The 12,433-nt window shown below is 38.9% G+C and overlaps 1 protein-coding gene across 39 annotated transcripts in view; it reads right to left on the bottom strand.

Annotated features, from left to right (window-relative positions):
* The window catches only part of trdn (triadin), a 270,827-nt gene that overhangs the window by 229,039 nt on the left and 29,355 nt on the right, over positions 1-12,433 (bottom strand). For 38 of the 39 annotated variants that reach the window (XM_055635706.1, XM_055635681.1, XM_055635691.1 and 35 more), the window contains exon 2: positions 4,561-4,767. In XM_055635706.1, coding sequence (XP_055491681.1) covers positions 4,561-4,767 — 207 coding nt within the window. Of the gene's footprint in view, positions 1-4,560; positions 4,768-6,466; positions 6,955-12,433 lie in introns of those variants that run through there. The other variant, XM_055635713.1, reaches the window with a different exon arrangement.

The raw sequence follows: 12,433 nt of genomic DNA, 5'->3' as shown, positions 1-12,433 counted from the left end.
GTAAACCAATCCAATACATTCCCTTTCATCACATTTATGATCCTGATATTAAGCCCACACATTTGGGATTGCCAATAGCAAAGTGCTGATTTCCTTTTGAGAACTATTAAACTTTTACACTTTTAAATTTATTCAATATTTACAGCATTGTGTAAGTTCAGAATGTCCCCTTTCTGATCAGGCAATGGAATATTTATTTTCAATTATATCATTTCTGCAGACCCTGTTTTAAACAAGGTAATTCTATCATACATCTTAAATAGTTATGCAAGACAGAAAAGAAGCTGCAATTGGTTAATAAAATACTATAATTGTTATTACCTGGTGTGCTAGTTTAGAATCAGATATCATAATTGCTATAAAATTAATGAATAATTTTTGAATTATAAATCCATTTTAATGATGCTGATTTTCTGGTGAGGTGCCACAGATACAAAGTTGAGTTAAATACGACTAAACATACATTGATTTTACTGTACAGAATGATGGTCAACCATTTTATATAGTGACCATTATACAACCCAAAGCAAAAACTTCTTCCAGTTGCTGACATTGAGGGAACTAGACATTGCAAACCTAACACCATGTTACCAGTTTAGTTTAGTTTATCGTCATGTGTACCAAGGTAGTGAAAAACTTTTTGTTACGTGCTATCTGGTCAGTGGAAAGATAATGCACGTTTACCATCATGCCATCCACAGTGTGGAGATAGAGGATAAAGGGAGTAACGTTTAGTATGATAAGGGTCTGGTAAAGACCTATTAAAGATAGTCCAAGGGTCTCCAATGAGGTAGATGGTAGGTCAGGACCGCTCTCTAGTTGGTGATAGAATAGTCCAATTGTCTGATAATTGCTGGGAAGAAACTGTCCCCGAATCTGGAGGTGTGCATTTTCACGCTTCTGTATCTCTTGCCTAATGGGAGAGGGAAGAGAGAATGTTTGTGGCATGACTTATCCTTGATTATGCTGGTGGCCTTGCCGAGGCAACGTGAAGTATAGACGGAATCAATGGAAGTATAGATGGAATCAATGCAAGATGTCTGGCTTGCGTCCACAATTCTCTGTAATTTCTTTAATGAAGCAGTTCCCAAACCATGCAGTGATGGTTTCATGAAATGCTTTCTACGGCGCATCTGGAGAAGTTGGTGACAGTGATTGGGAACATGCCAAACTTCGTAAGCCTTCAGTAGAGTTTTGGTGTGCTTTCTTGGTCATTGCTTCGATATTCACCATCTCCCTCAGTTTCATCATTGTTCGTGATCCAGCCCATCACAAGTTGTCATCCACAAACTTAGAGTTGCATTTGGCTGCACAGACTTGAGTGTATAGGGAATAGAATAGGAGACTAGGAAAGCTTCTTTGTGGTGTTAACAAATATTTCTAACCGGTTTTAATAAATATTGTGGAGGATGTGTTATCATGTGTGCTCACTGATTGTGGTATATGGGTCAGAAATGAAGGATCAAGTGGTGGGGGTGGGGATTGGGAGCCAGGGAGACAGGAAGGGGCGATAAATAGGAGCCTGATGTAGGTATGCTAGTTGTCTAGGTGTTCTGGAAGTGAATTTATGGCCAGGGAGATGGTATGTGCTGTGGACCTGTTGCATCGGTAGGAAAACTGCAGTGGATCAAGGCTGCCTGGGAGGCTGAAGTTAATGTGCGTCACTTGAAACATTTCATGATGGTGGATGTCAAAGCTACCAGACAGTAGTCATGACTACTGTGAAAATAGTGGTCTCCTTATAGCAGATGGGGACCTCAGAATGGAATAATGAGAGGTTAAAGACACCTGTGAATACCTCTGCTAGCTGGCCTGCACTGACTTCATTCCGGCTAAATGCTCTCTACAGATATTGGATTTGCAAAATTTACCTTTTTTTGAAATAACTGATTAAGATACAATCTTTCCAAATATAACATTCCAGCTGCTGTAGTATACAGTTTCACTGCAGTTTCTATCCTAATGAAACAAAATCTCAAATATAACAATATACTCCTTATTTCGAACAAAGAAGTGAATTAATATCACTTCCAGGAGAATAGGTACCGTAAAGGTAAATTATTCATTTTTACTTACTAGTACAAATATTATTGGAAATGTTTTATTTTACTATTAATTATAATAACACCTCCTAGGCAATGCAATATCTTCTTGCAGTCTCTGCAGGTCTTTGAACAAGACATCTCTGCAGGTCAAACAAGAGGACATGACTTCAGAATTAAGGGACAGAAGTTTAGGGGTAACATGAGGGGGAACTTCTTTACTCAGAGAGTGGTAGCGGTGTGGAATGAGCTTCCAGTGGAAGTGGTGTCGGCAGGTTCGTTGGTATCATTTAAAAATAAATTGGATAGGCATATGGATGAGAAGCGAATGGAGGGTTATGGTATAAGTGCAGGCAGATGGGACTAAGGGAAAAAAGTTGTTCGGCACGGACTTGTAGGGCCGAGATGGCCTGTTTCTGTGCTGTAATTGTTATATGGTTATATGGTTGATGCAAATCTTGCTATTCTTCCTCTTGATCTCTTAGGGATCAGATTAAGTTCTTAGGGATAGTGGAGTTAAGGGATATGGAGAGAAGGCAGGAACGGGATACTGATTGTGGATGATCAGCCAAGATCACATTGAATGGTGGTGCTGGCTCATAGGGCCGAATGGCCTACTCCTGCACCTATTGTCTATTGAGCTGTTTAACTGATGAATCAGACCAACATCATCCTCATACTCATCAATTCTTAAGAAGTTAATCCTTTACTTTAGACCTTAGAGATTCAGTGTGGAAACATGTTTTTTTGATCAGCGATCACCCGTACACTAGCACTATCGTACACACTAGGGACAACTTACAATGTATAGAAGCCAATTAACCTACAAAAATGTACGATTTTGGTGTGGGGGAGGAAACTGGAGAGCCTGGAGAAAACCCACACGGTCAAAGGGAGAATACATACAAACTCTGTAAAGACTGTACCCATAGCTAGGATCAAACCCGGGTCTCCAACCCTTAAGCCATTGTGCCGCCTTGTGGAATCCTGGGAAAGACCCGAGGCTCCCTGCAACCCTCTGGGAGAATTTCCCAGCCAGGCAAAACTCCCAGAAAATGGCCCCAAAGTCACCACAGAAGGTTAAAATGAGACAGGCTTAGAATGTCACCTGAGCGGGCTGTATGTCCTGTCAGACAAGTTTTGTGGAGTGACTTTTCCGGGAGCACCAGCACCATTTTCAAAACCACTCTTAGATTTGGACATGGGATTCTTTTCAAAATATTTTAATGGTGTGGTTAACACAGGTGGCCTCAGCAGTCCTTAACTGGAACCACAATGACATTTAACACTTATCTGGCATCAGACAGCCACAGGACACTGCAGTATAAAATCCCACCTTGTGAACTTAGTGAAATAATTCCAATGAATGGGTCTCTGCAGGAAAACAATAATTATGTTTTTCGGAAACGGGTATTGTTATTAAAAAATACTTTATTTTGATATAAACTATTCATAATGTCTGATTTGAACTTTATTGCAGTGACCGTCATTGGTCACCCTCTAATAACAAAAATATCTGGAAATAAGCTGCTTGCATATCTGGCACTGTGGTTCAGAGAGCAGGAGTCCCTGACATTAAATTTCTGAGCAGATGACTGAGGTTCCAGAGCAAGTGTGTTTAAGGGGTCACATATTTTATCTGAACCACATTACATCTGGGGCAGTAAATGTGAGTATCTGCAGAATACTTTAATCAAAAACCTTTAAAAGTAGCAATGTATTTACATCATAGCATTCATAAGGCAAAAAATAAATTAATTTAATGAAAGTGGTTTTCGTTTTCTGCTGATATTTCGAAGCAGTGAAGATAGTTTTACATTCAGAAACTTCAGCTGCAAGCCGAGTACCTCCAAATTAATTTAATTTTAATACAAACTATATTCACACCCGATGCTTTTTTTTGTTCATAGGTTGGGGAAGGGAATATTTCTGCCATTGCATTAGCAAAGTAGTGAAGCACACCCAGTGTTTTAATATTTGACATTACCAATTTTATACTGTTTGAAATGTTTTAAGTATTTTCAATACAAAAAGTGTTAATTTTCCAATTTATAATTTCCACAAGAAGTCGCACCAGACAAATGTGCATATCATAGATATTGGCTTGAATTCAGACTTAATTTGAATTCTTAATATGCACCATTGGCAAAATGAAGGTCCTCACCAGGAATACTGAATTGGAAAATTATCTTCTTTAAAGAGTAAATACTTGCAGTGTACTGAAAATAATCAGATCCAGCAATGTAAGTATTCAAACCAATATCAAGAATGTAAATATTCATCTGGCTGTTTTGACTTATTTTGGTGATATAATCCTATTGTAGATGAGCTCTCAATTTCATGCTACCTTGAAGAGTTAAATGGAATAATTAATCCCCATGCAAAACAAAGTTTAAAGACACAGAATATGTTTTCACCACATTTATCATAATATGCAACAATTAATTTTTTAAAAAATAATTATTTTGGTTCATCTACAAATATGGTGCAATATGTGTTTGTGGATTGTTCTACATACCGACAAGGCTCTTGTAGTCCATCAAGTCAAACATAACAATAGCCACTGCTGACCAAGTTACAATCAAAGCCACGACTAGGAACCATGCTGCTGGAGAGCTGAAAGTTGTAGCCAGGTCATCGGACACAGATTTTTTCGACATCTTTGCCATTGGTGTTGGAACAGCTCCATTCTTGTCATCAAATCCAGCGTTGTTTACCGGATGACCTGGATAATTAATGTTACAATCAAGATTATAATATTATATTTTTGGAAGTTTACTATATATTTTAATAAGTTAATTATTGTAAAATCTTTTAAATCTCTATCAGAATATATACATCTAACATCATTAATAAATGCCAAAACAAGTGATGACCAATCCATTTCATATAGTGGGAACAGTGTGGAGCATCTTTAAAATTGAGTTATCTATCTATTTATATATATTTATTTATATTATTAAAACTCATCTTGTTTGTTTGTTATGCGTGTGTGTTCTGGAAACTCCGCCAAAACGGTACATGATAGCGCTACATTTTTTGTCCCAACTTACTCATCATTGTCCTGGGATGTCCAGTACCAAGTTTCGTTCAGATTGATGTTATATTCTTTGACATTTTTTTAGTTATTTCTTTTGACAGGACCAAGTTTCATTCAGATTGATGTTATATTTTTGACATTTCTTGAATTATTGACATTTAAAACTTAAAATAACTTAAAACAATGCCCCCACTTGCCGGCTGTACCTGTGCAGTTGGGGGAGGCTCGTCAGCCCCACTCATGTGCAGTGGGCCCGGTATCCACGCTGCGGTGGGCTCAGGGGCAGGGAGAGCCCACGCCCGGGGCCTGGGGCTGAGGCCGAGTCTGGGGGCGGCGACACTGCTTCTCCAGGCCCACGGCAAGGGAGAGGAGCGGGACCCGGGGCAAGGACAAATTATTGTGATAAACTGATAAAATGGCATTAATATTACTCCTATATCATCGCATCATACTTTCAAAATAAGCTAATCTGGCAACCACCATTGTCAAAATCCAAACCCATAAGATGTACAGGCCACTATTTGACCTGAAAATGCAACTAGAGAGGTTAGGATTATTTCCATATAGCTTGTATTTCAGAGACAAGGAAGCTTAGCCTTGAATTGGTGAAACAAAAAATATGCTTTTGAGAAATATGGAAAATAGCATTTGAGGTTCTTACAGTGTTTGGAATAAAATCAGTGTTTGAGCTTCCACTGCATTCTGGATTGAGAAATCTCAAAATTTTCTCCATTGCAATCCTAAATGGGCACCACTATATTCCGACTTGGTGACCCCAAATTCTTAAAAATTCACCCTACATCTTGCCTCTTTGGACCTGTAAAATTTGTATACATTTCAAGGAGATCTCTTCACATTACTCGATGTTCGAGAAAATACGGACTATTCCACTCAATCTCGTCTCACATATCAAACGCTCTTCTTCTGGAATCAATCAAGTGATTTGGGTAAGTTGCACTCATATTTGGGTAAGGGGAGAAAACGGTACACTCCAAAGGCATAAAAATTACAATAAAATATCTTCACTACTGTATTCCATTATTTTTGTAATAAAGGACAACATACCATTTGCCTTCCTAATCACGCTGCACCTAATAAAAACAGACTTTCCCTGACTTTGTACAAGGACACCTTGATCCCTTTGAACATATTACATAATCTTTCACCATATAAAAAGTACTTTGTTTTTCAGTAGGGAGGCCCACAGAAATTCACCTCATCCAGCAGCCAATGTCCCGATACCATTCTGTCGCAGAGACTTAATCTATTGTGATGCACATTAATCATTTTAATTTCCCTTTTGAATAAAGGATTTACATTACCCTGGCTTCAATGTTTACCTCTGAACCCAAAATATACTTGAGGTAGTAGTGTTTTGACTTACGTGAGGTTGCCAAGAGATGTGTACAATGACATTTTCATAGTCACTTTCAATGCTTCTTCTGTTATACAGGTTCCACCATCACAGAAGACAAACACAGAGAATACAACCAACTGTTGATCTATTTATAAATCCACATACAGGATTATTTCTGTCTATCCAACTATGGTATGTTGCCCTGGTCACCATGTTAATATCAAGCATCAAGCACTTTGACAGCACGAGGCTCAGTGACTGTTGCATGCTTACAGACACTTACAGAGGAGGTTTACAAGAATGATTCCAGGAATGAGTGGGTTAGCATATATAAGCATTTGATTGTACTGGGTCGCTACTAACTGGAGTTTAGTAGATTGAGAGGGGACCTCATTGAAACTTACAGAATAATGAAAGGCATAGATAGAGTGGATGCGGAAAGGATGGTTCAACTGGTGGGAGAGTTTAGGACCAGAGGTCATAGCCTCAGAATTAAAAGGCGCTCTTTTAGTAAGGAGGTGAGGAAGAATGCCTTTAGTCAGAGGGTAGATAATATGTGGAACTCATTGCCACAGAAGGCTGTGGAGGCCAAGTCAGTGGATATTTTTAAGGCAGGGATAGACAATTTTTTTATTAGAAAGGATGTCAAGTGTAATGGGGAGGAGGCAGGAAAGTGGGATTAGGAGGCAGAGATCAGCCATGATTGAATGGTACAGTAGGCTCAATGGGCTGAATGGCCTAATTTTACTCCCATGACGCAAACTTGTAAGAAGGCTTTTTTTGTTCCAATGTTGTCTTTCCAACAGATTTCCTTTTTATGGCAATTTTCAGAATAAAGATCCACCTAACACAAGGAGAATGTCTTAAATAGTGAGTTTGTCAGGAAATGATCATCAACATTATGGATGTGGAGATAATAAAGGAAGTGTTGTGGGATGGAGATCAAAGGCCTCCGTATTCCCTCGGCTAATAGTTCTTGTTTTTCACTGCTTATCATTGATTCACACATTTATCCCCTCATGGACAGGTTACATTGACATGGTAATCCATCCTCATGAATAGTAGTGTTTCAAAAATGGATTATTGCAAGCACTACATCAGATGTTCCTCTGCTGCACTACTGTGTGAATCAATGATAAGCAATGAAGAGCAACATATAGTCATACCCAAGGAAAATTCACAGTATATTTGAAATGAAGGTGTTCTTTAGAGTTTGATGGGTCATTGTTACCACAGAGTTTCATCAGTCAGGGGATTACAGAAGTTGGGTCATCATGTTACAGTTGTACAAGATCTTGGCAAAGCTGAACTTGGAGTTTTGTGTTCAGTTTTGGTTATCCTGCAATAGGAAAGATGCTATTGAGCTGGAAAGGCTGCTAAGAATATATATGGACGTAAGAGCCTGTGCTATAAGGAGAGGTTGAGCAGGCTAGTATTTTATTCCTTGGAGTGCTTGATGCTGATGGTGGCCTCATGAGGACACACACTGTGCAGGAATGTGTGACCTTTGCTCTCATTCTCTAATTTTAATCTATGCAGTTACCAATCTGTAAGTACTATGAAATGTTTTAATGATGTCTTCATATCATGTTAGATTTTTACTTCCATAAGTATGGAGCCATATTGAACGATCTGAGAAGATCTTGGCTTTTGATATAGTTCAAGAGAATGCTTAAAACAAAGCTTCAAAAAGCAAGATATCTTCCCTCCTTCTCAAACATTATGCTGATATTGTACAGAATTACCTTTGAAGTTTCTGGGTAGAAATCCCTTGTAGGCTGTTCAATGATTTTATGAGAATCAACTATTGAAAAGTACAAGATAATGAATGGAGAATGCTAATTAAATCATTTGAAGCTTGAGTTAACAAACAATTGGAACTGTGACATTAATTTTGTTTGTGCCGAACAAGCAACTTCAAGGAACTTAATTAAGGAACCTGACTCGTAACTTCAAAGGAGAACCAATTCTGGAGAACAATATCTGGGAAGGTTGCAGTATGGGAATCTAAACATTAAGTGATAAGAAGACAGCACAGATTAAATTTAAAAACTAAGTAACATATCCTGATTTGCAATATAGCCCACTTCCTTGTCCATTGCAACATAAATCATAAATTTTCTTCAGTATAAATAATCTTGAACCATTTAGCTTTTGAAATGTACTTCAAAAAAAAGATAAAATGATACTGTTGTATAATGTAGGCAACCAACTCAACAGAGAAGAATAGAACTATAGCATCATCTCGATCATGTAGACCTGCTGCAATGCAATAAACCTGCAACAGTACAGTGATCAATTGCCTGTGTTATATTCAGTCATTAACTCATTAATATCTTGCCCTCAGCTACTATGGCTAAACAGTGGCAATTATTCTAGTTAATGATTTTATTTCAACAGGTGGTAGACAGAAATAATATTTTCTTATATTGCTGCATCTAAAAATACATTAAAATTGGTAAGAGGAAGATACAGCAAAATAATATACACAGTCAGTCAATTATGCTTTTAGTTCCTATCCCATTAGTGAGAACAATGGAATGGATTCGAAGAGGCACCATGTATCTCGTAGCAACAGCCATAGTCATGTTAACTGCTACTCAATTGATTCCCTTTGGCCTAGAGTGTCTGCAAGCAACTAAAAATTGAAGCCTCTTGGCTGCCCTTCAAATTTCAGATTTGTGCTTCTTGTGGTGCTGTTAGCAGAGAAAGGCACAATTTTTACAGTGAAATATAAGAAGATTTTTAGATGCTCCCGGCTCCAGCTTGTCATCCTTCAAGTTAATTAAAATTCTTCTTTATCCTTCCAAAAATATGTTGATTATTTCACCAAGCAGGAAAGTTGAAACAGATTTTCCATTCAGTGTCTGGTTAAAATGCTGACCCTTATGCCCGAGAAGCATTCCACCAGCATTGCCAAGACCATCAGAAGGGCATCTGATGAAAATGCTAATGTTAGCAAGTGGTAGTGGATTGGACCACATCTGTAACACTTCATAAAAAAACATACCAATAATAACTATTTGTTTCACTTTTTTCATTGAATGAGCTTAGTTAAAAACATTACAGGTACTTTATGGTCTCAAAGAACTATTGGTCCTAACATGCATGATGATCCCGCAGAGCTTATGTGGCTGCATAAAGTAGCTGTAATGTTTTTAACTAAGCCCATTCAATGAAAAAAGTGAAACAAATTGTTACTATTGGTATGTTTTTTTATGGAGTGTTACGGATGTGCTCCAACTCACTACAACTTGCTAACATTAGCATTTTGATCAGATGCCCTTCTGATGGTCTTGGCAATGCTGTTCGAAAGCTTCTGCTGTTCATATTGAGTGCCTTGGAGGTACTTGTTTCCAGTCACTTCTGGGTACTCAAATCTGTGAATACTTGACTGACACATCTGCTGTGGCCAGGAGAGCTTGGCCCATTCCTTTCTCTGGCATAATGGTCAGCATTAGAATGCCAAAAGAGCAGATGTGCTGAGAGGAAGCAGCACTCAATGCTACAGATTTCATCAATGATGGGTTTTGCAACTTTAACTGATATGCTGAAGGTTAGTGAATCTTTGGAAACCCCCAGCTATTTCCCCATCTGAAATGCATTGCCTGTCCAAGATGGAGTACACGTTTCTGCCCATTGTCCTCATCACAACCTATTAAGCTTCTACCAAAATTGCACAGGTTGGTAATTTTACATATTATTACGAGGACCCAGTTACAGTTTGCCTGGAGTTGATCACACACTCCAAGTAAAACATACTATACAATTATAGAGCATGTTCATCACTTGAAGGTCCACATGGATTTTCTCTGAGTGCACCGATCTCCTCCAACATTGCAAAGACGTGTGGGTTTGTAGGTTAATTGGCTTCTGTAAAGTGTTCTTATGGGCCTGTCCCACTTAGGCAATTTTTCAGGCGACTACCGGCGACTGTCGGAGTGGAACACACACACAAACAAAGACATCACTTCCTTCACCAGCCCGTTATGCAGGTGGGAGCAGGGCAAGTGGGGGGAGCACTGTCTGAGTGAAATTCACACGATTCAAAGCCAAGACACACACAGCAATGAAGAGGAAGGTTGTGGCTGTAATTAAGACGGCTAAAGCACAGTGTACTGCAAGTCCTTTAAAAGAGGTGGAGAGAGGTTGGAGAACAGGGAGAAGGGGGGGGGGGGGGGTAGAGTAGAAGGAATGGAGCCAACTTTTAAGAAGCCAGAGATACATGGCTGTAAAGCTCAGCGGACATTTAACATTACCGGTCGGTTATCCTTGGTTCTGAAAACTACTGCTTACGTTTTTTTTCCCCCAATGAGCCAATGGAATTCACCGGTCAACACCTGCTACAACCTATGAGAACCTACAAGAACCTTCGACCTCCTGGCAACCCACTAGGACCTCCTGACGATCCACCTACAGCACAAGAATTCTCGCTAATCTCCATGGCAGCTCCATTCTAGCCGCTGCTAATTTTTCAACATGTTGAAAAATTTGCGCCAACCATAATGAGGCCGTGACTAGTTCCGAGAATGCGGGAACTCCTCACAACCATGAAGGCGACTCCCCGGCAACCACCTGCGAACATGTGGTGACCATGTGGCGACTGCATAGTCTCCTGCAGTCACCCAAGTGGGACAGGCCCATTAGTCAGTAGGATGGAACTTGCGTACGGGGATCGCTGGACAGTGTGGACTCAGTAGGACAAATGTCCTGTTTCCACGCTGTATCTCTAAACTAAACTGAACTGAAATTTTAAATGGCATTAAAGATTATATATTTCCATGTGACTTGGAGCGAAATTTGATAATAGCACTTCCATGAGCTTGAAATTCTTGACCTGCACTGTGGTAGATTTCACAATTAGATTATCGAGGATGTTGCCAGGACCTGGACGCCTGAGTTACAGGGAGAGACAGTGGGGTAAATTTTTTCAAATCATGAGGAGCTCCAGTAATGCACTAAGTCTTTTTTCAACCTAGAGAAATCAAGAGCTGGAAGGCGTAGGTTTAAGGTGAGAATCTGAGGGACAGCTTCACAATGAAGGTAATGTATATATGGACTGAGCTGCAAGATGAAATAATTGAAGCAGGTACAATAACATCAGTTGAAAGACTTTTGGACAGGTACATGGATAGGAGGAGGTTAGAATGGGCTAAATACATGCAAAGCATTAGTTTGTCTGAAGAAGGGTCTCGACTTGAAAAGTCACCCATTCCTTCTCTCCAGAGATACTGCCTGTCCCGCTGAGATACTCCAGCATTTTGTCTTTATCTTCAGTAGTTTGAATTAGGTCTCTTGGTCAACATGAACAAGTTGGACCAAAGAGCCTGTTTCTGTGCTGAATGACTCTATAACATTCAAGCAACATTCCCAGTATGAAGGCCCTAGTTACATTAGGTTGGCCTCATAGGGACACATCATTCATATGCTGACACTAGAATCCCAAAATGGATACTCTATTCCAGGCTCTGTCCTGGGTAGAAATTACTAGATAAACAGTGAAAATGATTCTCGGTGGGTTGAAAGCTTGCTTGATAATATTTTTTTTATATTCAGCAGTTGGTTCATCAGAAAATCACAGATATTTTTCATCAGTTACCCTTAAATATTTTGATGATAAAATCACACAGCGGGATGTGCATACAAATAAGTTGATTAAAGTATACGATTTTGCAATTTTTTCAACCTATTTTAAGTCCATTCACTGATCTGTTATGGTAGCAATGAGGGGAACTAAAGGGTCATAGTGACAATTTTTATAAAAGTATCACGGTAAAATGGTTATCAATTTAATGTTAATCGTGATACACACTGTATATGAATAAATACTTCCAAGATTCATAAACATTCCTTTGGCAATATCAACCAAAGACTTAATATTGGTTATATTAATATATAATAATTTGAAACAGTTTAAAAGTATATTGATCCTTTAGTCAACAGCTTATTTAACCAACTGTTTGTAAAATTTGGATTGAATTATTGTTGAACGAG

The sequence above is a fragment of the Leucoraja erinacea genome, chromosome 5 (genome assembly GCF_028641065.1).
Source record: "Leucoraja erinacea ecotype New England chromosome 5, Leri_hhj_1, whole genome shotgun sequence".
Lineage (NCBI taxonomy): Eukaryota > Metazoa > Chordata > Chondrichthyes > Rajiformes > Rajidae > Leucoraja > Leucoraja erinaceus.
Note: the sequence above shows the minus strand (reverse complement) of the source record. Positions and strands in the feature narration are given on the sequence as shown.